The 26101-nt window shown below is 37.4% G+C and overlaps 1 protein-coding gene across 1 annotated transcript in view; it reads left to right on the top strand.

Moving 5' to 3' along the window:
* DOK6 (docking protein 6) overlaps positions 1–26101 on the top strand; it is a 481228-nt gene that overhangs the window by 285822 nt on the left and 169305 nt on the right. The window contains exons 4-5 of the mRNA XM_061593326.1: positions 5554–5673; positions 17034–17223. Of these exons, the coding sequence (XP_061449310.1) occupies positions 5554–5673; positions 17034–17223 (310 nt within the window). The remainder of the gene's footprint in view (positions 1–5553; positions 5674–17033; positions 17224–26101) is intronic.

Below are 26101 nucleotides of genomic sequence, written 5' to 3'. Positions count from 1 at the left end.
TCTACTTAGAAGGAATGTAGACCTTATAAACTAAATAAAGTCAACTAATCTATAGAGACTTGGGAAAGGCATTTTTGCTTCTGTTCAAATGCATCTTAATACTGAATTTTAAGTTGTTGTAACCTGTGACCTGCTGGTGAAGGGCAGGTAATAAATAAACTTAACAATAACAATTATAATTATCTACAACTGAACCTTGCCATTAAAAAACATTAAAGTCTTAAATGCAAAGCACCTCTGGTTTTACAAATAAAATGTTTCCTAGAAAGTCTAGAAGGATTTTCATCCCATGTATAAATATGAATTGTTTGTTTTGGAGGAGTATTTCATTGCCTAAAGCAGGTTGACTTGACTGTAGCTCTTTTAATGCTACAGGGGTTACTGAATATGGGGATGGGTATTGGGTAATGGTGACAGGATCATTCACCTCCATGTATTCATTGACTCAGAAATAAACCTGCCAAGGATTCCAAAAAGGCAAGACAGCACTCCTTGTCCTGGAGCCTTAGACAAATAACCAATACACAGTAGTCTGTGGACAAGTAGCCAAGATACCAGATTTAGGGCCACACTCATCCTTCAATGAATACACACTAGTAATAAGAAGTAGCTTTATTAAATATAAGTTCACAATTAATAGCAGCAAAATGGTTCCTTAAAACCCACACCCAAAGGGCAAGGTAAAATACAGAGAGTTCAATTACAAACCAAAACAAGAAAACTAACTAGCCTATTCTATACTTACAAAGAAGTATTGGTGGTATAATCCCATATCTCCTCAGAGATGTATAGCTTGGGTAGTAGAGGGAAATGGAACCCACACAGGTAACCATCTATAGGCAAGATGGAACCCAGGGGAACAAAGACTAAAGTTCCCAAACCTATTCTTATAAAAAACCGTTAGCAGCAGTCGAGTTAATTAGCCAATCAGGGGGCTTTCTCATTATGCAATGCTCTTCAAAGTTTCACACCTAATGGTCACATACTTCCCAAACCTTCCCAGGCCTTGTGTCCTTGAGTACCAGGCCCTTAGCTGATAAGCAGGTGTTCTTGTTCAGGCCTCCTAATTAGCTTCAGCTGTGAAATAAAACTGCAAAGTCATTGCCCTCACACAGAGGCAAGATGAAATCCCACAGTTCTTTGCCACAGAGCCATTTTAGATTCAGGCTTTCTTGACAATATCTATGTGTGCATATATACAAGGTATTTAAACATATTTATTAGAACCAATGTAATATTTGCATTCATATGTTGGCTGTTTTTGATACTATCCTTTTCTCTTTCAAATCTTGATACAATCCTTCCTGTCAAAAGAGATTAGTAGATTTTGGCATTCCATGGGATGAGAACATATGAAGATATTCACTGATGCCTGGTTTTCCCAGATGAGCATGTATTCTTTATCCACATCAGAAATGTCTTAATCAGGTCAGATAACAACAGCTGTCTGGATATCCTCGCTGGAGACAAAAGCTCCTGCTCAAAATTCTGGCTGTATCAAGAAAGAAACAGTTACTTGATCTCAACAAGGGTTGCAATTTTATTGTTAATTGAGAAAAAAAAGCAGTTTTAAAAATTTAGAATAACCAGTGATTCAAGCCATGTTTGAGTAACTCCTGTCACCTAGAAGTTCTTGTAATTTTTTGCTGACTCTAGGATTCACATATTAAAGATGTATGCAGGTAAACTATACATTAATAAAATGGACTCCAATAGCAGATTGGATAATCTGATGGAAGATTCATTTGGAAGTTCTGAAGGGGTCACCAGATTCAAGTGTTTGATGATGATGATGATTCTATCCTGCCGTTCATCCCAGAAGGAGCCCAGGGCAGCAAACAATGAACAAAACACTAAAAATATCTTAAAAATAAAACATCTTCAAAACATTTTCAAGAACTCTTAAAACACATCTTTTTTAAAAAATGCATTTACTAGCCTAGCAAAATTCTTACTAGCCTGCTCACTCACCAGTAAATACATGAATTAAAGAGCAAATTAAAATTAAAAGTGGCTGCTTATGATCAACACCCTGCTGTAGCAGAAAAAAAAGAGCAAAGGCAGAAAACCAGACATCATAGTGTACAGGAAGAGAAATTTTGTTAAGACATTTGAAATAACCCTAAGAATTATTGTGTAATGTGCCCCTATGTTCTACTGTTTTAAAACACGTCAGGAAAAATACTAGAAGGAGAGTCTCTCAAGGAGAAGTTAACAAACACACCCTATAGTATTTATTTTCTCTCTGCCTTTCCTTAATCTTATAGTATGGACAAGTTTGTTTTTCAGGTGGAATCTAAAACTGAGATAGCTAGTACAGCATCAATGCCAAGCTCAGGAGTTCACTATCTTTACCAAAGTAGTTCAGTTCATGAAGAATCAGAACACAGGGACAGAACACAGGTGAAAGGCAACTGTAGCTATAGGCAGAGCCAAGACTTTGAGTGTAGTGTTCCTGGGGACCTCTCAAAAAAGAGTGACACAGTTCAACAGATTAAACTTCATTCATGCAAGTTAACACATAAGGAGTGAAATGGAAGGTCACTGTTTTTCTCTTCCCAGGCCTGGCCCTCACATCCTCTCCACCAGTGGTGGGACTGGGTGATGTTATGCACCCCCCCATTGCCCCATCTAGACATGTGGCTGCCTTACCTAACAAGGAAAGACGGCTTCAGGGCTGGTTGACTGACATATGTGGAAGTGTGTGGTGAAATATCTAGTATTTGTGTTGCTTTTTTAAATGAGGTACCAGTATTCATACCTTCAGAAAAGTGATGTAGGTGCCAGCACAAAATAGCAAGAGGTGCTGGAACTACATACCAGTGAGTACTGTCACAAAAAAAGCCCTGCTTATGACAGAGTGCATGATGTACATGCCGAAGGCCTCAGGTTCAATCTCTGCAATCCCCCAGTGAAAGGATCTTCTATAGAAGGGTTGGGAAAGAGCCCTGCCTGAAACCCTAGAGTCCCATTGCTAATCAGGGTATACAATAGTGGGCTATATGGATCATTAATCTGTTACAGTATAAGGCAACATCATAAGTTCATGCAAGGATGTAGCCAGGCTAATACAGGTTTCTCCATGAAGTGGCAGCAAGTGACCTTTGGAAATACCTTTGGAAATGGGTGCCTGTATGTAATTTTGTTTAACTGACTATTATTCCTAATGTCCATGCATGAAATTGTTGTTGTTGTTTGCAGCCACAAGTATTTAAAAATGTTGCAATACCATCTTGTCTTTGGTGATGGAATTATCCTTAACACATCTTGAAACGTCTAATATCCTAGTGCGTTGATCTGAGACATTACCATTCTAAAACCTGCCAAAATGTATTCTTATGTCTAATAATGGGGGGGGGTAGGTTTCAGCAAGGTATCTCAAATAATCAAAATATACTTAAATGTCACCATAGTAATTACATGCAACATATTTTTGAATTGCATTTTCCCTGTAGCCTTATCTATTTCAATAATTTCCCCATACCACCCCATTTCTCCTCTTTTTTAAAAAATTAAAGAATGTCACCTAATCCAAACCCACATTCTGAATATGCCTGAGTCTAATGAGTGATGATCCATTTATTTAAATATAAATAATTTTAGTTGATTAATTTTTCTGGCTTTTAACCATTTGATAGATTCATTAGTTCACTAAATATAAGCTCTGAGTCCCCACTTACTCAGGGAGGAGAGCCTCTCGTTGTGCTAGTTGTGGGTGTGCATGGGGTGAGTGAGAGGATTTTCTTCTTTATAGTCAACAGTGTACTGAGCAAGTTTGCTTCTCCAGGAGCCAATCATTGCTCCACGAGCCAATCAGCTGATTTCTTGGAGTGGGGTCTTGGACATTCATCCATTCCCAAGTTATAAATGGGGGCTTGGCCTGGAGATTTGGCAAACTATTTTATATGTCACCCAAACCTCCATATTGGTTCTTTTTTTTTTTTAGATCTTGAAAGAAAAGTGTGATGGCTCTCAAATGTTAGATTACTTTCAGTTTCAACAAAAGCTACCATTTATTGTTAGAAAGAAGGATAATTTGTTTTCATATCAACTTCAATGAAATAAAAAATCTGGAATTCAGACTATTTCTTCAGACTATATTTATGTTCCTAGTAACATAAATGTACTTATGCAGCCACAAAAGCTTCCCAAAATGAGTGAGTTCAAACAAAAGTATTGTTGTGTAGCACCCTAATCTCCATGCAGTGAGAGATTTCCAGGGCCCCTGTGCTTGCCCAGGGTTTGGTTTCCTTGGAAAGAAGGCCAGCAGAGACTGTGGTGTTGTTTTTTTAAGGAAATATGGTTTTTATATATACACATTCCAACCTGACCTTAAGATGGAGGGGTTCACAGCATTATCACCCCATCAGATCTTGCTCCTCATTCCTGATAGTTTTAAGGATCCAGAAAGCAAGCAAGCCTCTCTGTCTGTCTCCCTAGTTCCCAGCTTCTCCTGACTAGACTAAAAACACCAGCCTCTCCTTGGCTCCAGGATTGTGGGAGGAGAGCTCCTTACATGAAAGAGTTCTAATAGCTTCTGGGCACATCCCTTTGTATATGCAGGTTGACCACTCAATAAGCCATTAGCGCACAGGCTAACTTGGATAAACTGTTAGCTTGTGCAAAGAAAACCAGTTTGACCAGTGGAGCAGGTTTCTTCCTTTGCAGATCCCAAATCAGAGGCTAGCACGGAGATTCATAGAAATCATCCATCTCAGCCTTCAAATCCCATAACAATATTATAGCAAATCTGGATTTAAAATACATAGTGACATTGAATCAGCTTAGATGTGTTTAGCATTACATAAGTAAGCATTAGATAAGTTCTTTTTCACCCCAATGTAAGAGATTAGGGTGGATTTGGATTACCGTTTTTTTCTGTGCATGTTGGAAAGATCTGTGTGAAGTTCCAAAAATGTCTAATGTATGACTCTGATAGTCTTGTTTTGGCAAAGCATGTTGGTTGTGGAGTACAGCACATAAAGGACTCCTTTGGATAATGCATTATAAGGGGAGGAGGAATAGCTATCTAAACCACCCTTGGATTTTAAGCATGCAAGAAACCTCTCATATTTTTCATTAAAACCAACAAGCTGTTGTATTTAGTACTAGCCTTCTTTCTTCTTCTCCTCTTATCTATTTTGTCACCCATGCAACAAACAGATTGTGCATGGACAATCTGGCAGGACAATTAATAATATGATAGGAAGAATCGATGCTTCCATTGCAAAAATGGTTAATGTGAATTCATCTGCAAAGACCAAAAATGATATGCCTTATTGTTCCAAGTGGTCAGGTTTCCTATACAGTGAGCAGACTGCAATCAATTTTTTCTCACTGTTAATCAATGTAAAATACATGATATTTTTAACAAAACTATTCATAAATCAAGGTGTGTGTGTGTTTACTTTCTTTGAAACTGGAAGTTGTTCAATAACTAACCTGTAAATCAAATACTACTATAATCAGGCACCTTCTTTTAAGTTGAATTGAATGTTGCAGATGCTTCATGGTTATTCTTGGTTGTTTATTGGTTGTTGTTTTTTCTTTCAGAGCTTGAGGCAGAAGAATGGTGCAAACATCTTTGTATAGAATGTCTGGGAACCAGGCTTAATGATATAAGCCTTGGTGAGCCTGATCTACTTGCTGCTGGAGTTCAGAGAGAACAAAATGGTAGGCATTTAAATAATCTGTTCACATTCATATATATATATATCCACCAAATAGGGAAAAACATTGCTGTTGAGTGAAAAGAAAAAAACTTCCTGGATTAATATGTAGGAAATATGAAAGAAATAACATGTATTTTAGTAACACTAGCAGAACTTTCACAGCAATGTTTGATCTGGAGTTACTTCAACTGCAGTACTGGACCTGAATTCTGCTTTTGTCAAACTTTGGAATGGCAGCACCTCCTAGAAGGGATGTGCATAAGCTTTAACTATCATAGTAGCAACTGAGCACTGATGGAGGTGCGGGTCAGATAACTCTGTCTGAATGTGTTTGAAATCTAGTATTGATGCTTCAGTTCAGCATTGGACTACCCAACAGTTGACTACTAGTAGAAATGAACATAATTAGCATGCTTATTGTCCTGTGGTAAATAAATGGGATGAAACAAACATAATTAGGCCAGTAAGCAAAGGGTCTCCATGAAAGGCACACCCATAAGAAACCAAAGACATGATTTGTGGCATCACTTAAAATGTAAAGAGTGAGTGAAATTGATGTTTCAGTAATATTCTGTGATGAATCATTAGGTACATTCCTTCAGACATTACAATTTTGATAAATATCCCCAAGCACAGAAATTTGCATTTAAATTAGCAGAGCTAAAGCTGTCACCCTAACTCTAGAAAGCAAAGCAGATATTGTGGCTGTAGATAGCAAGAGGACATGATGTAAACTGTTCATTAATAAATTTGTTGGTTACAGGGAGAAATAGTCTCTCTATAACAGCAACAGAATTTTGGGTGAATCGACTGCAGTGTCTTTACCTATACAAGCCATATTTATGGGAGCTTCTGCAGAAATTTTCAATTAATTGTGTCCCTTGTTTGTTGTGAAACCCATAAATAAATAAGGGTTAGTTTTAAGTCTAAAGTCTCAAGACAGGTCAGTTGGAATTGGGGGAGGAATCATCATACCTTTTTTCCTTCCTTATTTTTTTCTGGCTGAGACAGCCTGCTTTGGAGAAGGGCCATAGCTCAGAGGTACATATTATGTTTTGGATGCAGAAGTCCCAGGTTTGATCCCTGAGATCTCCGGGTGTGGCTGGCAAAGACTGAAACTGTGGAGAGTTGCTGCAAGTCACTGACAGTTACACTGATCTACTGAGCTTCTCATGTTCTTGTAGATTAAGAAAACCCCTGGCAATATATAAGACGCTGCCTCCAGATGACATTTAACATTTATTTGAAGCTGCTGGGAGCTGTCATCAGGAGATGATGGCCACCTCTATCTCTCCATTTCATCTGAATCAGGAGAGATGGTTCAGGTGCTAGATCAATGCACGGGAGTGGTAATGGGCTGGACATAGGACATTATATTATAGCTGAATCATGATAAGACAGGCGTATGCTGTGTTCTGGAGTCTGAGAGTGTTATGGACTGGGTTGCACTCCATTAGAACAAGCAGTTCTGTAACTTGGGGATACTTGTGGATCCAGCATTGTCACTGGAGGCTCAAGTGGCTGGGATTGCCTATTCCCAATTCCATCAGCTACAATCTCTTTTGGACACAAATTTCCTGTACCTAATGCTCTGGTAGCTTCCAGTTTAGATTACTGCAACACACTCCATGCGGGGTTGTTCTTGCAGTCAACTCAGAAACTTTGGTGGGTCCAAAATGCAGCAGCCAAATTACTGACTGGAGGTCCAATTAGAACTCTCATAATCCCTGTTTTAGAAGAGCTGCACTGGTTACCATTTCATCCCTGTGCCCAAATCAAGGTGCTCACATTAGTGTTTAAAGTAGGGCTGTGCATGAGCCCCTGATTTGGGTGATCTGGAGTTTCAGAGTAGCCCCTATCTGACCTGCGGTGATCCAAAGCTGAGCCAGAACCAGGCCCCCAAACTGATTTAGGGACCTTGCACAGTCATTCTGGCTATGTGTATCCTTCTCCCCCACTCCTTACTGCCAGACCTTCCCCCTGCCTTGGATTGTTCCAGGTTGACCCTCTCTGACCCAGAATGATTCCATTCAGGATCCAGGATTTGGACATATCTATCCCTAGTTCAAAGCCCTAAAGTGGATTTAGGTGCCAATCATCAGAAAGACCTTCTCCTTCCCTACAGGCCCTCTTGAGTGTTTGAGATAGGCAGAGGAGGCCCTCTTCATAGTTTCATCACTCTCAGAAGTTGAAGAGGTAATTCTCTATGGCAGCCGCTAAATTGTGAAATTCCCTCTCCACAGAGGTTCATCTGGCACCTTCATAGTAGAGAGTTTATCATATGCTGAAGATGCATCTCTTTGCTTTGACCTTTGACTTCTGAGGTATAATTTTAGGACCTACCCTATTCTAGTTTTAAATTGTTTTAACTGATTTTAATATTTTAATGTATTTGTATGTTTTTATTCTGTACATCGCCCAGAGTGGCTGGACAACCAGCCAGATGGGCGACTAATAAATTTAATAAATAAATAAATAAATAAATATTGCATTTTTATATTGTGACCTTATGGTGAAAGGCAGGTGAGAAATCCAAGGCTTGATAGTCTTATAGACACCTTCCAACTCTACTATTCTATGAATCCAATAAACAACAACACTTTTTAACTAAATTAATTTAGAAAGAAGTTTGAAATTTCATGTGGCACAAACCTTTACAGTTGTTGGAAACTGAAACTAATGGAGCAGTTTAATTCTTATAAGGGCAATTTAGGAATAGGTGCAAAATTATATAAAGCTAAGACCTAAGCCAAACCTTGATTTATGTTCTTTAGAAATCTGTTATACAGATATGAAAATGTGATGAATGAAAAATGAATTCTATCTACAATCACAAATGGATTATTTCATTTCTCTTACACAAATATTTTGGCCTCACTAAAAACACAGCCAAGGAGTTCCCTTCTATATCGCCACCAACACCACCATTTTTTTAATAGCAATATCATGTTTGTTTCCTTCCACCTCTTCTGTTCACCCCTTTTTCATTCTATTTGGACATCAAAGATCTGTACTGCAGCATCTGGTTGACGGCCTAAATCTGGGATGATTTATACAAAATAATATGATGGTAATCTAAAATCTTTTTGGCTTCCAGTTGTTTTGCTTTATTGAGGTGAAGTTGTATACATAGGTACAGGATTTAAAGAGAGGGTTTGGGTTTGGTTTGGTTTTAAATGACAGTTGCCAAGTTTTCTTTGTAGTCAAAATATTTTAGAACTATTTTTCCTTTTTCCTTTCTTCTACACTCAATTTAATATGAGTTTAATATCAGAAAGATAGACTTGTGCTATTTTAAGATGGCATTCAAGTTTGCAACCAGAACCAGATCTAAGAGGATTTCATGGATATCTACAAACAAGCAACACTGATAATATTTAAAAATGTGTAAAAGGTTTCATTAATCTAACCAATTTTATGTGGGAAATAATTCAAAGGGGGGAAATCCAATCAGGTTTAGACCATTAGTTCAGTATCTCGAACAGATGAAGACTCATAGGTATTCATAAGGAAAGAAATAAAGGACTGATCATTGGCCCCCAGTTTTATCATCTATTGCCAGCCGACTCATTTAATAGACAAGTATGAGGGTCCAAATATACCTTACATTATTCATGAAATTAATAATTATGTGTTGTTGCTTTTAAAAAGCACTTGCTGGAGGGAGGGGAGAATTTAGATTGAGACTATGAGGAATAGGGGGGACTTGCTTTTTGCTCCCACCATGGCTTGAACCAGAATGGGGTCTCCATGCTACTATTTGCATCAGGCTGTTTAGGGCTTTATACACTAACAGTAATACCTTGAACTTTGGTACAATACTGTCAGCCAATGTAGAACTTTCAGCACTAGTGTAATATGTTAATATGGAGCTGCTCCAAACCGCAGCAGTCATTACTGACTGCAATTTCCAATCCAATCTCAAGGCTAGTCCCATATAGACAGCGTTGCAATAGTCCAGTCTAGATGTTACCAAGGCCTGAACCACTGTGGCTAAACTGTACCTGTCCAGGAATGGCCATAGCCCAAACTGTAAGAAATCACTCTTAGCAACTAAAGACACATGTGCCTTCAGTAATAGTGACATTTCAAGAACAAGCAATCTGCCAGTTTCCTAAACTTGGGAATCTCTAACCCACAGGGGGGCTTGTGTTTTACCAGGATTCAGCTTCAGTTTCACTACAATTGACTAGATCTGTCAACCAGCCATTATTTTATTGTCTTGCAAGTAATATAATATTCCAGCATGGAAACTGGTATCAGAGCATTAAAAGCCACTACCCTTCAGATTAGAAATGACAATAATGTTTTGCTATTGACCTTATTGCTGGACATGTTATTTTCTATACCTGTCAGATGTATTTTATTTATTTATTTATTGCTCAGGCTCTGGATACATAGTAGGCCTGCATCTTCCTGGGTTCACTTGGCAATTATATATCTGAATTGGTTCACAGAGAACATTCTACTAAAAAAGATTTGCAAAATTGTCCAAAACAACAGAAATCCTAATTATCTGACTTCCTCTCCCTCTACCAGGATAATTGGCTCTCGATGTGGCCCATGAAGACAGGGATTACTGCCATTTTGAACATAGTTAAAACTGTACATTCTCACACTATTCAGTTTCATGATTCTCATTTGTAAAAATAAAGTTTCAATTTTTCTAAGCGACTACTATCTCAACTTTATTCTGATATTTTGACACCCCCTTTCTGCAAATGGAAGCACAGATAAGGATTTTTGTTAGCAAGATCCAACTTTTCTTTGTGCAAACATTAGCTATGCTGAAAAGACTATGGAAGAATACAGAAGAATTTTCTTCAGAATTTTTTCGTGCCTTGCATCATGTGTGGCAATTATTTTTCTACACAGTTATCTGGTTATGAGACAGATTTCATTTTCTGTTTCTGTTAACTTTTTAGCCCCTAGCTCCTATTCCTCTAGTGTGGCAGTACATAACTTTTTGTCTCAATCCTTAAGTAATCTCTTTTGGTTCTGTTCCTTTGCCTTGCAGCTGATGTTCAGTTTAATCAAGACCATTTCTTTTGATCCATGACTCCTCACCTTAGACACTGACCTCTAGTGCAGAGCAGACAAATTTCTGTTGACATTTTGAGTATATAATGCACTTTTCCAATAACATACTCAAATAATTAAAGGAAGCTATGGGTTTTCCTCCTTTCTGTTGAACTTTTAGAAGGTTTCGGCTATATTACTTTTCTTTGAATGTTAAAAAATAAATTCCTTGTGCCCTGCAATTGAAGTTTGATTAGTATCATTTTTCTAGAAATTTCTATAAATTCAAAGCATTGTGTTTAACATTTGCTTAAGCCTCATACACGATGGGAGATAAGAGTTTAACACCCTTTTCCATTAAGGCACACATTATTTTGCCATTGAAATGGAAGGTTAGGGTGAAGGCAGAGCATCTAAGTGGAACAAACACATAGCCCACCTTTACAAACTCATTTTGTACATCCCACAGTGTTCAGTACTGAAGTGCCAGGCCCTTTGTATGAACAGTAAAATGAAATCATGACTAACAACTGATTCATGTGTTAACTCAACTGGCTCTCTGATGCATTCAATTACTCACACATGTAGTCAGTTCTGATTAGCAATGTGATGTTAAGAAGAGAAAACTCACAGACCACAGATCCGGGCCTTGTGGGAGGAAATCTCAAAAACATTTCCAACTCACAAAGATCATTTGCATTTGTCTGTGAGGTCCATCATCACAATATATTAAAACTGCTCATACAAATAGGCAAATAGCACAATAGAGCCATCTAGGAGGTTATGCATGAACCAGTTTTGAGTCACAAATGTGAAATGAAAGCTGGGAGATATCCATTCACCTTACTATCCAATATTGTCTAACATTACACACTAAAAAATGTCCTGTCCCAGAAGGAGTGTTCATAGGTAGTTGGTCTAGCTTTAGCTTCTGTTGTTGTACTGTGCTGTACTTTTTATTTGTTTGTTTAGCTTACTAATTATTTCTTGATTTTTCATTTAGGGCAGGGGTGAGAAACCTCAGGCCAAATTTGTCCCCTCCAAGCCTCTCTATCCAGCCCTTGGAACTCTCCTTATACTGCACCTCCTCCTGAACCATCTTTCCTCAATCTATGCCCCTCATTGCCCTGCTTTGCACCATCCTTGAGTGTTTTTGCTTAGCTGGAATGTGTCTTGGACACTATGTCCTTTTGCTAGCCTGGGTGGAAGATAAAGAGGGATGTGTAGAAACTAGCCTACTGTGTAAAGGTGAAATTTATGTTTGCTGCTCCACCCACTGTTGCTTCTGGCTCATCCATCTGGCATGCAGTCTCCACCAGGTTGCGCAGAAGGGAATGCAGCCCCTGGACTGAAGAAGGTTCCCACTTCTGATTTAGGACATAAGAAGAGTCCTGCTGGATCAGGCCAATGGCCAATCTAGACTACCATCAGGTTCTTACAGTGACCAGATGCCTATGGGAAGCCCACAAGCAGGACCTGACTATTACAGCTCTCTCCCTTCTTGTGATTACCAGCAACTGATATTCAGAAACATACTGCCTCCAATAGTGGAGGTAGAACATAGCCATTAGGATTAGTAGCCACTGATAGTTCATAAAACTATCCTCTTTTAAAGCCATCCAAGTTGGTGGCCATCACTGTCTCCTGTGGGAGCAAATTTCATAGTTTAGCTGTGCATTATGTGAAGAAGTACCTTTTTTGTTTCTTCTGAATCTTCCAACTTTCTGTTTTATTGGATGTCCCTGAGATCTAATGTTTTGAGAGTGGGAGAAAAACTCTCTATCCACTATTTTCATACCATGTATAATTTATACATTTCTATCATGTTGCCTCTTACTTGCCTTTTCCCTCAATTGAAAAGCCCTAAATGTTGTAACCTGTCCTCATAGGGGAGTTGTTCCATCCCCTTATAATTTTGGTTGCCTTTTTTATGTTTTCCAACTCTACATGTCCTTTTTTGACATGAGTCAACCAGAACTGTACACAATATTGCAAATGTGGTTGCACCATAGATCTTATAAGTGTTATGATAATGGCAGTTTTATTTTCATTTACTTTGTTAATGATTCCTAGCATAGAATTCGCCTTTTTCACAGCTGCCACACACTGGGTCAATATCTTCTTTGAGCTATTCACTACAACCCCAAGGTCTCATCCCTGGTCAGTCACTGCCATGATTGTACATGTGAAATCAAGATTTTTTGCCCCAATGTACATCACTTTACACTTCTTTACATTGAATTGCATTTGCCATTTTACTATTAGTCTACTACGTTTGGAGAGATCATTTCTGAGCTCTTCGCAATCGCTTTTTGTTTTAACCACCCTGAACAATTAGGTATCATCAGGAAACCTGGCCACCTCACTGCTCGCCCTAATTCTACATTGTTTATGAACATGTTAAAAAGCACCAGTCCCAATACCAATCCTTGAGGGACACTACTTTCCTCATCCCTCCATTCGAAAAAAATTTCAATTTATTCTTACTTTCTGATCCACAAGAGGATATTTCCTCTTATTTCATGAATGCTACACTTACTCAGGAGTCATTGATGATGTACTTGTTGAATGCTTTTTGAAAGTCCAAGTATACAATGTCAGCTGGATCACCTCTATCTACTGTATATGCATGTTGACATTCTAAAAGAACTCTAATAGGTTAGTGTGACTGGACTTACCTTTGCAGAAGCCATGCTGGTTCTGCTTTAAGCAACATTTGTACTTCTATATGTTTGGTTATTTTATCTTTAACAATACATTCCACCAGTTTTCCTGGAACGAGATGTTAAGCTAACTGGCTAGTAATTTTCAGGATCTATCCTGGAATTCTTTTTTAAAACTGGTGTTACATTGGCCACTTTCCAGTCCTGAGGTATGGAGGCTGATCTTAGGCACAAGTTATACATTTTTGTTAGAAGATCAGCAATCTCACATTTTTCTTTGAGATCTCTTGGGTGGATGCAGTGTAGACCTGGCAATTTATTTTGGGGGGCAATTTAGTTTTTATTTTGTCTAATAGGTCTAGAACCTAGAATCATGCAACAAGCTCTCCATTCCAAAAAGTAATTTTAATTTCTCAAAGAACAGCTTGCCATCCTGTGTGACAACCTTCTTTGAAACTGAGGGCCACTAATGATATGGTATTGGAATATATTATTCAAAGGGAGGTGTAGGTCAAACTTTAAGCCTTTTAAATAATTCTTTGGATCCTGACCAAATTTAGGCTTATCATGTTTTAAAACAGGGTTGGGAACTTTTTTGCCTTTGTGGGCCTCAATCTCTTAAGGGTAATCTGTCAGAGGCTGCATGCCAGCAGTTGGTGAGGCCAGAGCCAAAAGTGAGAAGAGTCATACAAGTGTCTTCTTACAGGTGTTCACATACACACACAACCATTCATCCATTATTCTGTGTCTCATGCATACAATGTTACTCATTCCCTAACTTGGAAGTTAGCTCCCTAGAACAGAATAGGGCTTGGCTAGGATCAATCTATAAAATCAACAACTTTGGTGTAGCTGCTTAATTTTATCTGCAATGCCAATGAAGGAGAGAAAAGGAAAACAGGTTAACATTCAGCAAAAAAGTCAGAAAGGATGTTTCAAGTACATCCCCATGGGTACTTTCCTTCAATCTTCATGTGTGCATGCACGCTCTCTTGAAGATGAAAAGAAATAAAATATTCCCTCCCTAGATACTTTTTTCTCTGCTTCCCCCACCCCTGCTTTTCTCCAGCTCTCAGTCTGTCCGTCTAAGCATGCTATAGGTCCAACCTTCTACATTTTCTCCCCCTGCCCTAACATGATTACTTGGGGCACTCTAGGCACTCTAGACAGTGAGCTACCATCATAAACTGAAATATGTACTTACAAGAAGAGAAAATCTGGTTATAGCTGGAAGATTTGAAGAATCAGTAAACAAATGCCCTGAAAACAGTGAAAACTCAAACTATATAATATTAAATCAGAATATTCTGCTGTGGAAACATAGCTTTCCACATGGGATTTAATTTTAAAGTACGTGTTGCAAGACTGACACCCATAAGTGTGATTAATGAGAAATATAGCCTCAGAGGAGAGGATGGATAGCTGTGACACTGAGTGAATCAGTTAAGGAGTAGGACAAAAATTAAATGGACTGAGACAGAAAAAATATTGAGAATGGCAAGTTTACTTATAGCCATGTGAAATCTTTACTCTTAACATATACAGAAGAGTTTTTTGGCTATACAAATTCCTCACACAAACTTTTCTCAGTTTCTGTTCTCATTGTAAAAAAAGTTTCCTCAACTCTTTGGCTTATTTCCAGCTTGTTTTTCTCATCACCTGTCATTAGTTTGAAATGAATGTGCCACGTTGTACTTGTCATCCATAGCAATGGTTCTGCTGATTCCATACAATATTATAGTCAACCTTGTATTTGAATTTTGTAGTACTTTCAAAGTTTCAGGATAAACCTGTCGAGTGCTAGATCATAGGTAACTTCAGCCATGACTGTCCAGAGATTAAGATGTAATATCTATGCCAGGATAAAACCAAAACCAAAACCTAGGATTAGGTGAGCTGAAGTCAAAAACTGAGGTCCATCCATAGCAAGATCCATGTGGTGTCAAGGACAAGATGCAACTGTTAGTGGAAGAATCCATCTGGAGGAACATGCCAGTGATGAGTGATGAATAGCCACACAGAGTTGCTACAGTGCTGGATCAGAGCACTGCTAAGCTAAGCCTGCAGCCATGATTGCACAATGGAGTATTTCAGTGGCAAAGTCACTTGTTTAAGTCCTATATCCTTGGCAAAATACATTCTGCATTCTGAAGTACTAATGCCACATTACCCATCAGCAATAAGAATATGAAGAGGCCCTTAAAAACCTCTTCACTGAGAGTTCTGAGAGTAGGGAGCCCCTGATATCATCTGCCTAATGTGATCTACAGGACTCAGAATATGATTATTATTATTTTTGAGGAAGAATGGAGATGAAATTGTCATAAAAACTTTAGAATTAAGATAGTTTGGATATTTTAATTGTTGCCCAGTTTTATTATATATATCTATGAGAATTTTTTGTTGAAAATTGGTATTTAAAAAGTCTGAATAAATAAATACATTTTGCATGCAATGCACACACAAGACCCTATTGTCTAAGAAAAAACATATATTTGGAAAATATTTTCTTCACAATAAAAGTTTGCTTTGGGAATATAGGAAGATAGGATAGGAACAAAGGAAGCTGCCTTCTACCAAGTCAGAACTTTGGTCTGTCTAGCTCAGTATTGCCTACAGTCTATTGCCTATAGACTGACAGTGACTGTCCAGGGTTTCCAGCAGAGGTATCTCACAGTTGCTCTACCACTGAGCTATGGTCCTTCTCTTGAGATTTCATAGAATCATACATCAGATTCACACAGACATCTGTACTACCACCATCACATTCTTGGCCTCAGGTTGGTCTACATGTGTATGGGGTAAGTAATATGTGAACTAAAAGTACAAGAATGTGTAAAAGTGACTTCTAAGAGCACCGCATGTTGTCACATCTCAAAAAAAAGAGCTGTCACAGATAGTGCATCTCAGTTATGTGTTGTGACAATATCCCCAAAAGTACAAAAATTAGGAGGCAACTAGTATAATAATAGAAGTTGAAGAAATGTGACATTTCTTCCCCACCTCATCTGTGAAGATTCTGTATGTGATATCAAAAATCTGTGATCAGGATCTCCTGGGGTTTTTTTTTTTTGTCTATTTGTTTATGGAGGGTGGAGGGATAGAATAAATAGCAAAGGGGAATTTGGACTACAACTACAGCATGGGGGAAGGCTTAACGCTACATAGTTTTCTTGATTAACCCCCTTCCCACAAAGCTGCTATCAGTATGCAAAGGAAAGCATACAGATACCTAACCAAAGGGAAAACGTAGTTCCATTGTGGTGTTTTGTCTTGCATGTTTTCAGATTTTTAAGTATGCATAAACACTTGGTAATGAAATATGCTGACGGTTTTTGTTGGCTTTGAAAAATAGGTCCATCCTAGTAAAAAAAATACCTTGCTAATTGAAATTACTAATGCAGTAAGATGAAGCTAATGATATCATTTTATGAAGGTCACTGACAACAGACAGTGCTTAACTATTTTATTATGTCACTGAGCATCTGTTACTAGTTATAAAGAGGTCTCAGCTGTGCTTCCAGATGTATTATGAAAATCTTCTGAGGGAGTTACACCGATGTATTTAAATGGGTTTATTATTTATATGCTTCTGCCACTAGACTGAATGGGAATAATAGTCTTAATTGAAGCTTGCTCACAATTTTCACTATGATTTCATTATTTCTACTCTTTTTAGAGCGTTTCAATGTATACCTTATGCCTACACCAAATTTAGATATCTATGGGGAATGTACAATGCAGATTACACATGAAAACATCTATCTCTGGGATATCCACAATGCTAAAGTGAAGCTGGTGATGTGGCCTCTCAGTTCTCTGAGAAGATACGGGCGTGACTCAACATGGTTCACATTTGAATCTGGAAGGTAAGAGACAACTGTTTATTTTATTATTAAATTTATTATTAAATTATGGCAGTGTGGTAACTGTGTTTACTCATATAAATGGTGTCTTATTATTGACTTTGATACAGTGTGAAGCACTTGCTTCAGGTGACAGTTTTAAGAGCAATTGTTATTTTTCTGCCTCCACCATATCACTATTTGATTTTTTTTTAAAGCAAGCTTCAGTCTAAACTCTTTGACTTTTCACTTCAGATATATATACCTGACAACTGAGCACAACATTCCATGCATCTGATGAAGCAGACTTTAGTCCATGAAAACTTATACAATAATAAATTTGTTACAAAGATACAACAGGACTGTTTGTTGGTTTTGCTGCAACAGATCAACATGGCTACCCCTGGGAGCTCAGAAGGCATAACATAATTCTTTTTTATCATAATTGGTGTTCCTGAAGTAATTGTGCTTTACCTCATAAAGATTCAACTAAAACATTTGTTTTTGACAAAATCTGACCATGGGCCAAAAACATTAGAGCAACCAGTAGCATATGTGAGAGTTCTCATGTTCAAGTTAAGGAATAGCTACTCAGTTTTTTTAAAAAAACTTATAAAAATATGTCATCAATTTTTTTCCATTCTCAGTTTGTCTCTTTCGTTTGGGAATTGCTTGAGGTGATACCAGATTATGATGAATCACGCAATGGCCACTGTTTCACACAATCCTGGTGTCAAGTGATAACAAATATTATCATGTGGTTAGTAATGGGTGAACACACCAACAGCTAAATGAAGAACTTAATATAAAAGATGGCAAATTTCCCCTTTAAAATCAATGATATTTTATAGTGCTTAAGTTCAACAGAATTGTGTCACTACAATTATCTGTGTGTTTCTCTATTTTGTTTTTACTCTTTTGTTAATAAATATAAAGCATTGGCCAATTTTCTTGAATGAGTGCAAAATAAACACTAATGTTCCTCATATAAGTAAAATGGAAAAAAGCCAATGTGAAAATAACTTGTATTTGATTTTGAAATGGTTGTTATCTAACAACAATCAGAAATGGCACTTTCAAGACTAGAAGGTATTCTTAGTGTTTCTTTCTATCATGCTTAAGAATTATAAATGTCCATTTAGTTTCAGCTAAGAAAACCTTCATGTGACATTGCTGCACTAACTGTGGCCTACTGTATATGTCCATGAAGAGCAGATAACCAGATGCTGTATATGAGCTTTGAGCCTTATAGCTGTCCATGGTACTGATATAGGGAAGCTATCAATACTCCCATGTTGAATGTAGCAGTGTAGCAAATTCTATAGAATATTTTCATCTCTTTACACCTTCATGCTGAACTTGAAAAAATGTTCATGTAAACAGTTTTGAAACTAATAGAATACAGATGTTAGCAAAAAAATAGTTTTTAAATGTTTTCTTGGTGACAAATATTTCTGCGTGAGGGACTGATGGGGGCTAATAAACTGAAGCTCAATATAGATAAGATGGAGGTCTGTTGGGTGAGTAGAACACAGGAAGCTGACTATTCAAAGTCACACCACTGGTCCATTTAGCTCAGTATTGTCTATACTGACTAGCAGTGGCTATTTCAGGCCTACCTGCAGATGATGGAAATTGAACCTGGGAATCTTCTCCATGCAAAGCATGTACTGTACTACTGAGCTGTGGGCCTTCACTGAAGGGTGGTTCATCTGTCCAAGGGAGTAGTCATTATAGTATACTAGAAAGTCCCCTGAAGGATCAGGTTTGCAGTTTGGGGATGCTCCTATAGCCATCTTTGTCATTGAAAATACAACCTGCTTAGGATTGTGTGCCAGCTGTGACCCTAACCAGACCAAACAAGTATGGCCTCAATTATGCTATGATAACCTTCAGAAGAAACTACTGTAATGTACACAGGGCTCCCTCAAAATGGGATTTTTTAACCTGCAATTATGCTACTAGATTGCTAACTTGGACAGGGCATTACGCTCATATTATGCCAGTGCTACATCAGCTGCAGTGGCTGATACTGGACACAGCATACAAGAAGGCACATAATATTTAGTTGGCTTCCACATTGTTGACATTTAGGTATCATCTTAAAACATATGTCTTTCACTAGGCTTTAGGCATTTAGCTTTACATTTGAAATGAGAAAGTCTGTCATTCTGCTGCTGCATTTTAAGGGTTTTATCAATATGTAGTAATTTTATTATTTTTTATTAATTTGTGATATTTGAATCATGTTTTAAGCTCCAACCAGAGGAATTGTAGGTATAAGAACAATAAATAAATAAAAGTGTGGCAGAGGGTGGTTCTTAATTTTTTCCAGATATCAAGAAGCAAATATTCATAGGCTCCTCAAGTTTCACCAAGAATACATGAGTTTCCTAAGGCCCTAGCTTTCTGCCTTAGCTAGGAAATTGTAAACAAGTACAAGAAATAAAACATGCACATTTTGACAGGTTACATATCGCTGCACAACATTATTATGCACCTCTAACCCTGGAAAATTTCCATGGACTTTTTGAAGTACAGCATCATCATATATACTGTGCAGGTTGCAAGGGGATCAGATGCACTAAATGACCCTGCAGGCATAAATGCTGAAGTATGAAATAAATAAAACATAATAACTTAAAGATCTAAAATATAGATAATTTCTCTGCTAAGCTGCTTCTGAATTTCTATATTGCTAAAAATTACAATGATGGTGAAAGTTAATTTCAGCTTAGTTACCCTAGTTGTTGTTTCATGCAGAGAAATCAGCTACATATTAGTGAAACTCCATTTCAGTAAAGGTAAACAGCAGCAGCAACAGAATGAGTACTCTAGGGTTTTTCTATGAGTTACTGTTAATTTGCAGTCCAACGTATGGATGGAAAGTTCTGTCAATTTTGGTTCTCTCCATTTCTTATTTTTCCAGTTTTAAATTCAGCTTTCCACATTTCTGCAGCAATTTGCATTTTTTTAAAAAAATCCTCATTAAAATTCTTCAGCATTTTAGTGCAAATATCTCCTTAATAAACCAATTTCTTCTGGCAGCTTTGACAAATGTAGACGTATCTGCAAGCAATTTCTCATCATATAATACATTTTTGTATATTATTTTCACTCATATATTTCATTTTTAGGCACACCTTCCCCAGCATATGCATTTTTGTAAATATTGTTTGGTTGTCAAATTGCAATACAAAATTTGAATGATGGCTATGTTTTGTTCCTCACATTGTTTCAGAAAGTGCTAATTTGATAGATTTGGCTTGAAATGAACTGAATCGAATTTATCACCCATCCCTAGTCCAAATGGAATAGGAATACAATAGCTTTATTAGGACCACATAAATCACAAAGCAATAAACTATGGGTTGGATCCAATGAGCACCATTGTATACTTCATTTCACATTGTGCCTATGATGGTTGCTGAAATCCTGTATGAAAGAAGATTGAAATAAAGAGCCTGCTGTCATCAGCATCAGGGTATGTAGAAAAAGAATCAAATAACTTCTTTCTTTGGAGAAGATTTGTTGAGTATAATTTGCTTCACATTTAAAGTCTTGCTATATTCAAGAAGGAATATTTCCTATGTCAGATTGGCTAATGCCTTGAGAGGTTGCATTGCCATTCATTGCCATATTGGCTTAGATGATTTACTTGAATCACCTTAGTATGGAAATAAATGTTTGCTCTTAAGTTTTGCTTTTGGAACACTGTAGTGGGAAACAATTTGGAGTAGGGTGAGGAGAAATATATGACAAATCAAGCATCAGGGCCAGGAGTTGGACTGATAAACTTTCAGTCATTTAACTATATGATTTTTAACTGACAGTAAATGGCAAGAAGTACATTTTCAAAGTCTTATCTAACAGCAATGCATGAGTTATTGCTAATGAAGTTTATCAGGTAAACTCTTCCATATAGAGTTTTGGTTCAACATTTGCTATCATGATGCTGACATACCTTGCTTTGATGGCATGCATGTCCAAAAATTTTCTGTTCCATTTCATAGCAGACATGGTTTTTATTGATAACCTAAGTTCCAGCCATGTGGACTTTCAAAGCTGAATGTGTTGCATTTTAATTTAATTTATATTACTCTATTTCATTAGTAAATACCCTTTTCAGAACTTGATCTGAAAATATTAATACTGCTTTCAGGGTGGTGGCAAATGGTTAACATTATAGACATCAGTGTGGGGTAATTTAGATATGACTGTTCAGTTAACATCAGCCCTAGTATCTCCTCCTATCCCTGTATGGTTTCCTATTATGACATCTGCTGGTTGGGAAAGCTAGAGGAACGAGCAGACAGTGCTGAAACTGTCCCTCAGGGACTTTCAGGCCTAGACTGCAGAATCACAGTTGTGAGATTGCTAAGGCCCTGCTGTGAACAGCTGCTTTGGGAATTAGGGCCATGGCTAAAGGCAGGACACAGGTTGAATGATAAGGTTATGTACAGCATAAAAGGACTGAGGGGCTCTCCATGGGCATTCACAGTCTGTCAGATCAGTCAATATCTGAGATTGGGGACTTCCGGGAAGGGTGACTTCGCTTGTGCCTGCTTTTGAGACGGGCTCCCACCTCAAAAGAAGCTTATTCAGATATAAATCAGTCAGAACATTTTTTTTTTGACTGATGAAATTTCTCCCGGGCAGGGAGAAACGTAGAGATCAACCTCAAAAGCCTGTTTTTGTTGGGAGGACTGGATTTCATTAATTTATGAGAAAAGGTCCAGCCAGCAATGCCGGACAGACTTCCGAACAAGCTCTATCTGATTAATGCGATACGTTTATCTTTTCTTCAAAGAGAAAACGGACTAACAGGCAAGCACCCTTCTTTCTATTATTTTTTTTACTTGGTTTAAATTGTTGCAGCAAAAAGAGATTTGTCAAATGAATCAGCTTTAAAGAACTTCTGGGTGAGCTATAACTCTTCTCTGTTATTCACGAAATTAACAGCTTATCTCTGTTTCTATTGCAAAAAGCTGTCCTGGAAGTGCATTCTAAAGATATAAACAGAAGAGGGATTTCTATTCCGAGGAACATTATATTGTCTGGGACTATTCTCTTTTTGGTCTATTTTATTTTGACGAATCTGCTTCTTCACGACGCCACTAACTGTTTTGATGCTGGGAACTAAATTTGTTTTGTGTTCTTGAACATAGAGAGATAAGGCAGGCTGCTCTGTTTATACTGTGATGTCATCAAGCCTGGAATATTAACCCAATTGTTGCTGAAATAAGAAGTGGTTCTTCTTTATTTTTGTTTTGTTTTGTTTTCGTGGTTTTAAAAATGGCAATCAAGAAAGTGGCTGAGAATCTGGAAGTAATTATGTTTCAGAAAATAATGGATGAGATTGAGATAACGAAACAAACCCTGCGACAGGGCAGTAAGGAGCTGAAAATTGAACTGAGCAAAATGACGCAGGAGCTTAAAGAAATAGGGGATCCTGTGAGAGAGGAGAATGAGATCAGAGATGAGAAAAGAAAAAATAAAGGGAAGATACAAGCCCTGGAGATTGGAACAAATGTGGAATTGGAAAAAGATCTGGAGTTTATGGATATTAGAAATAAAATCTACTGTTTGGAATTTAACGTTATCTCTGAAGAAATTAATGAAGATATTAGAGATAAAGTTATCAATGGCTTGGATAATCTTCTGGACTGGAATGACGTGATGGAGCTTGATATAGAGAAAATCTATGGAATTAACTGCAGCCATGTGACAATGGAAAAACTCTCAAGAGATGAGCCAGTGCATTTTGTAAAAAAGAAGAACACAGATATGACTTTACAACAATATTTCAGCAACTTATTCAGAATTGATGGCAAGAAAATGTTTGGGATAGAGGAAATTCCCATCAGACTCTTATTATATGACTATGGCTATGACAGCAAGATTATTATGGAATACTGATAATGGAAGATTGGACACTGAAATTACTGGACTTAACAGGACTATTGAAGATGGAAGATGGAATTAATATGGATAATGGAATAATGGCTATTGAAATTATTGGACCTAACAGATTTTGATGAGATGGATTAATCGATACGTTTATTTGGACTATGGTTATGACAATAAGATTACTATTATTATTGAGATGGATTAATCGACATGTTTATTTGGAGAAAAATTGATAGATATATTTCTTAAAGAATTGAAACCTCTCTTTGACTTTTTGTGGAAAGAATAAAGTAATGTTTATGAGATTTGATGATTAATTAAGATAACTACTGGAGGAAAGTGATTTTATAATATAATTTAAAAGACAGGATTGTTATATATTGTAGACCTACAACTGATTTGATCTGCGACAAATGGGAAGTCAACATTTTATTTTTTTTGTTTAATCATTTTTGTTTTGTTTTGTTTTTTGTCTTTGAATGTTTTATGATTTTGTTTTGTATGTTTTATGAAAATTTGAATAAAAATTATTGTAAAAAAAAAATATCTGAGATTGGCACATCTGCAGATATATGATAGCACAGTTGCCATAATCTACAAGGAAGTTTTAAAATAATTGCTAATTCCATTTACCCTAGGTACCTCATCCTCATCTGCAGAAGGCTAATGAGAGATCTAGGTATGTGGTTGTCCTCCTTCCTGATATCATGTTCTAATGAACAGCAGATTAGCACATGTAAGAAAATATAAATAAATAGGCTTATTTTGCTTGGGAAGCAAGTGCAGTAGAATGACGTGTACAACATTTTCTATTGAAAATATTTTTTATCCTAATAAAAAACTCATGACAGTGGAACAGGAAATACAGATGAAACATAGAAATCATGGGGAAAGATGGTCACAACTTTTTCCAGGGTGTACAGAGAACTAAACATGTAATTTCAGTACCATAAATATTTATTGTGATATGTTCATCTTTAAGCTTGCCTTGTTATCATATTTACCATGTTTTTCCCACTATCCTAGAGAGAAAATTTAGAGCTCAAGTTACACCAAAGCCTGGCTCAACAGTGTGGCTATACTCTAATCTATTGGGCCACAGGATTATAACCAGCTCACAAACAAAATGTAACTTCATGAATGTTATGTCATAGTTAAGCTGCAGACAAGAGTTGCTCCAGGAATGAAGCCAGAAGTCAAGACAAGAGAGAAAATCAAAATCAAAGGACAAGCCAGGAGGCAAGATGGAAGAACATCCAAAGGATGCAGGAACATATCAAAGCTCAGGAAAAATGTGTTGCTTGGGCTCAGTGGATTTAATGGCCAGCATGGATGGGTAGTGTCACTCTAGGCCAGCCGTTCCCAACCAGTGTGCCTCCAGATGTTGTTGGACCGCAACTCCCATCAGCCTTAGCCAACATCTAAAGGCACACTGGTTGGGAAAGGCTGGTCTAGGCTCTCAGGGTTCCTTACTGACTAGGTACATGATGCAACTTGCAAGTTAGTGGCTCACTGTATGGGGAAGTGTCATACAGATCCCAAAGCTATCAGTTTGATATAACATATCCTAATAGTGCAGAAGGAGCCACAAGTAGATAATTCCACACTTTTCTTTGCAAACAGCTTGGTAGTCTTCTTCATGTGTGATGACTAGTGCTCTTGGTACCTAGTTAGAATGTATCCTCCTTGCTTGTGGATTCTGATCCCAACCAGTATTGATCACCTCACCAATGATGCCTCTTAAACTTGCTGTTTGGGTCTGAGGCCACTAGAAAACTAATGCTCACCTGCCATCAACTACAAACCTGCCATCTCCCTTGCTGTGTGGAAATGGGGCCATATGTGCTATTTTTGTCCATAAATTCATCCAAGAAACAAAACCTATCATCTCTTCTGGCTAAGCACCTAAGCTTGATGCCTGCTGTAGGTGAGATGAGGACCTCTTGAGATCACTTAGTTCTTTATAAATCCCACACAGTGTGACTGCAAAAATCATAGGGGAAAGGATCACTGTGATGTTTAATGATCCTAGGTAAGGTTTCTTTTTCTGTTATAGTCAGTAACATCAAAGTTCACAAATGTGTTATTTGTTAACATGAACTGCTCCTGATTTTTAAAGGAATATAATTAGTTAAGTTTCTGGTAAAAAAAAGATTCCATTTTTATCATCCAAATAATATTTTGGAAGACTAATATCAGCTTAATAAATTATTGCTCTAGCATAGAAAAGCAGCTCAGAATTTGGAGTGTGGCATTATGATTCCTGTTTTGACAACAGAAACTGCTACAAACTAAACTAAGCTAAGCTTGGCTGAATGAAAAGCTACAGTGAAACAAGACCACATGTACTCTTTTTCTGGCCTCATTTTATCTTGCTATCTTTTGCAGGCTTATCAATCAACAGTTTCCAATGTCATTATACATAACACACACTCTCTCGCTCTCTCTAAGCAAAAACACTAAAGACAGACAAAGTGTGTTAAAATTATACAGCCACAAGAGTGGCTGTATACTATAGCCAGCGTGGATCTTTCACATTCCACAATCTTAAATTGAAAATACCCCCCATGCCATCCTGATGCTTCCCATAAGCTTATTTCAAAACAAAACCTTACAAAATTTGTAGTTCTGAACTAAGAAATGCTTGCTTAACAACCCTCTAAATTGTCATGGCGATACACAAAACAGTCAGACAGAATAGAGAATTCAAAGTCTAAAAAGAGAGAGAAAAAACCCAGACCCCTTTTGGACTTGTTTCTGTCAGAGTTCTCATAATCTGTTGAAACTAATTAAAAATCACCCATGTTCACAGAGTACCTGTAATCCTATTACCGACCTTGCCCCATACTCTGACCTTCAACTGCAGTTTAAAAGTTACAAAAATGCCAGGCTGATTTTTAATTAATTTAATAAATTTTGCATTGAACTGAATGATGTCGGGCATGCTCAGTAAGAACCAACTGTCAGTGTTCTAAACGTCAGACTCACAGCT

The sequence above is a fragment of the Rhineura floridana genome, chromosome 1 (assembly GCF_030035675.1).
Source record: "Rhineura floridana isolate rRhiFlo1 chromosome 1, rRhiFlo1.hap2, whole genome shotgun sequence".
Classification (NCBI taxonomy): Eukaryota; Metazoa; Chordata; class Lepidosauria; order Squamata; family Rhineuridae; genus Rhineura; species Rhineura floridana.
The sequence above is the reverse complement of the archived record's forward strand: the minus strand, read 5'-3'. Positions and strand labels throughout refer to the sequence as shown.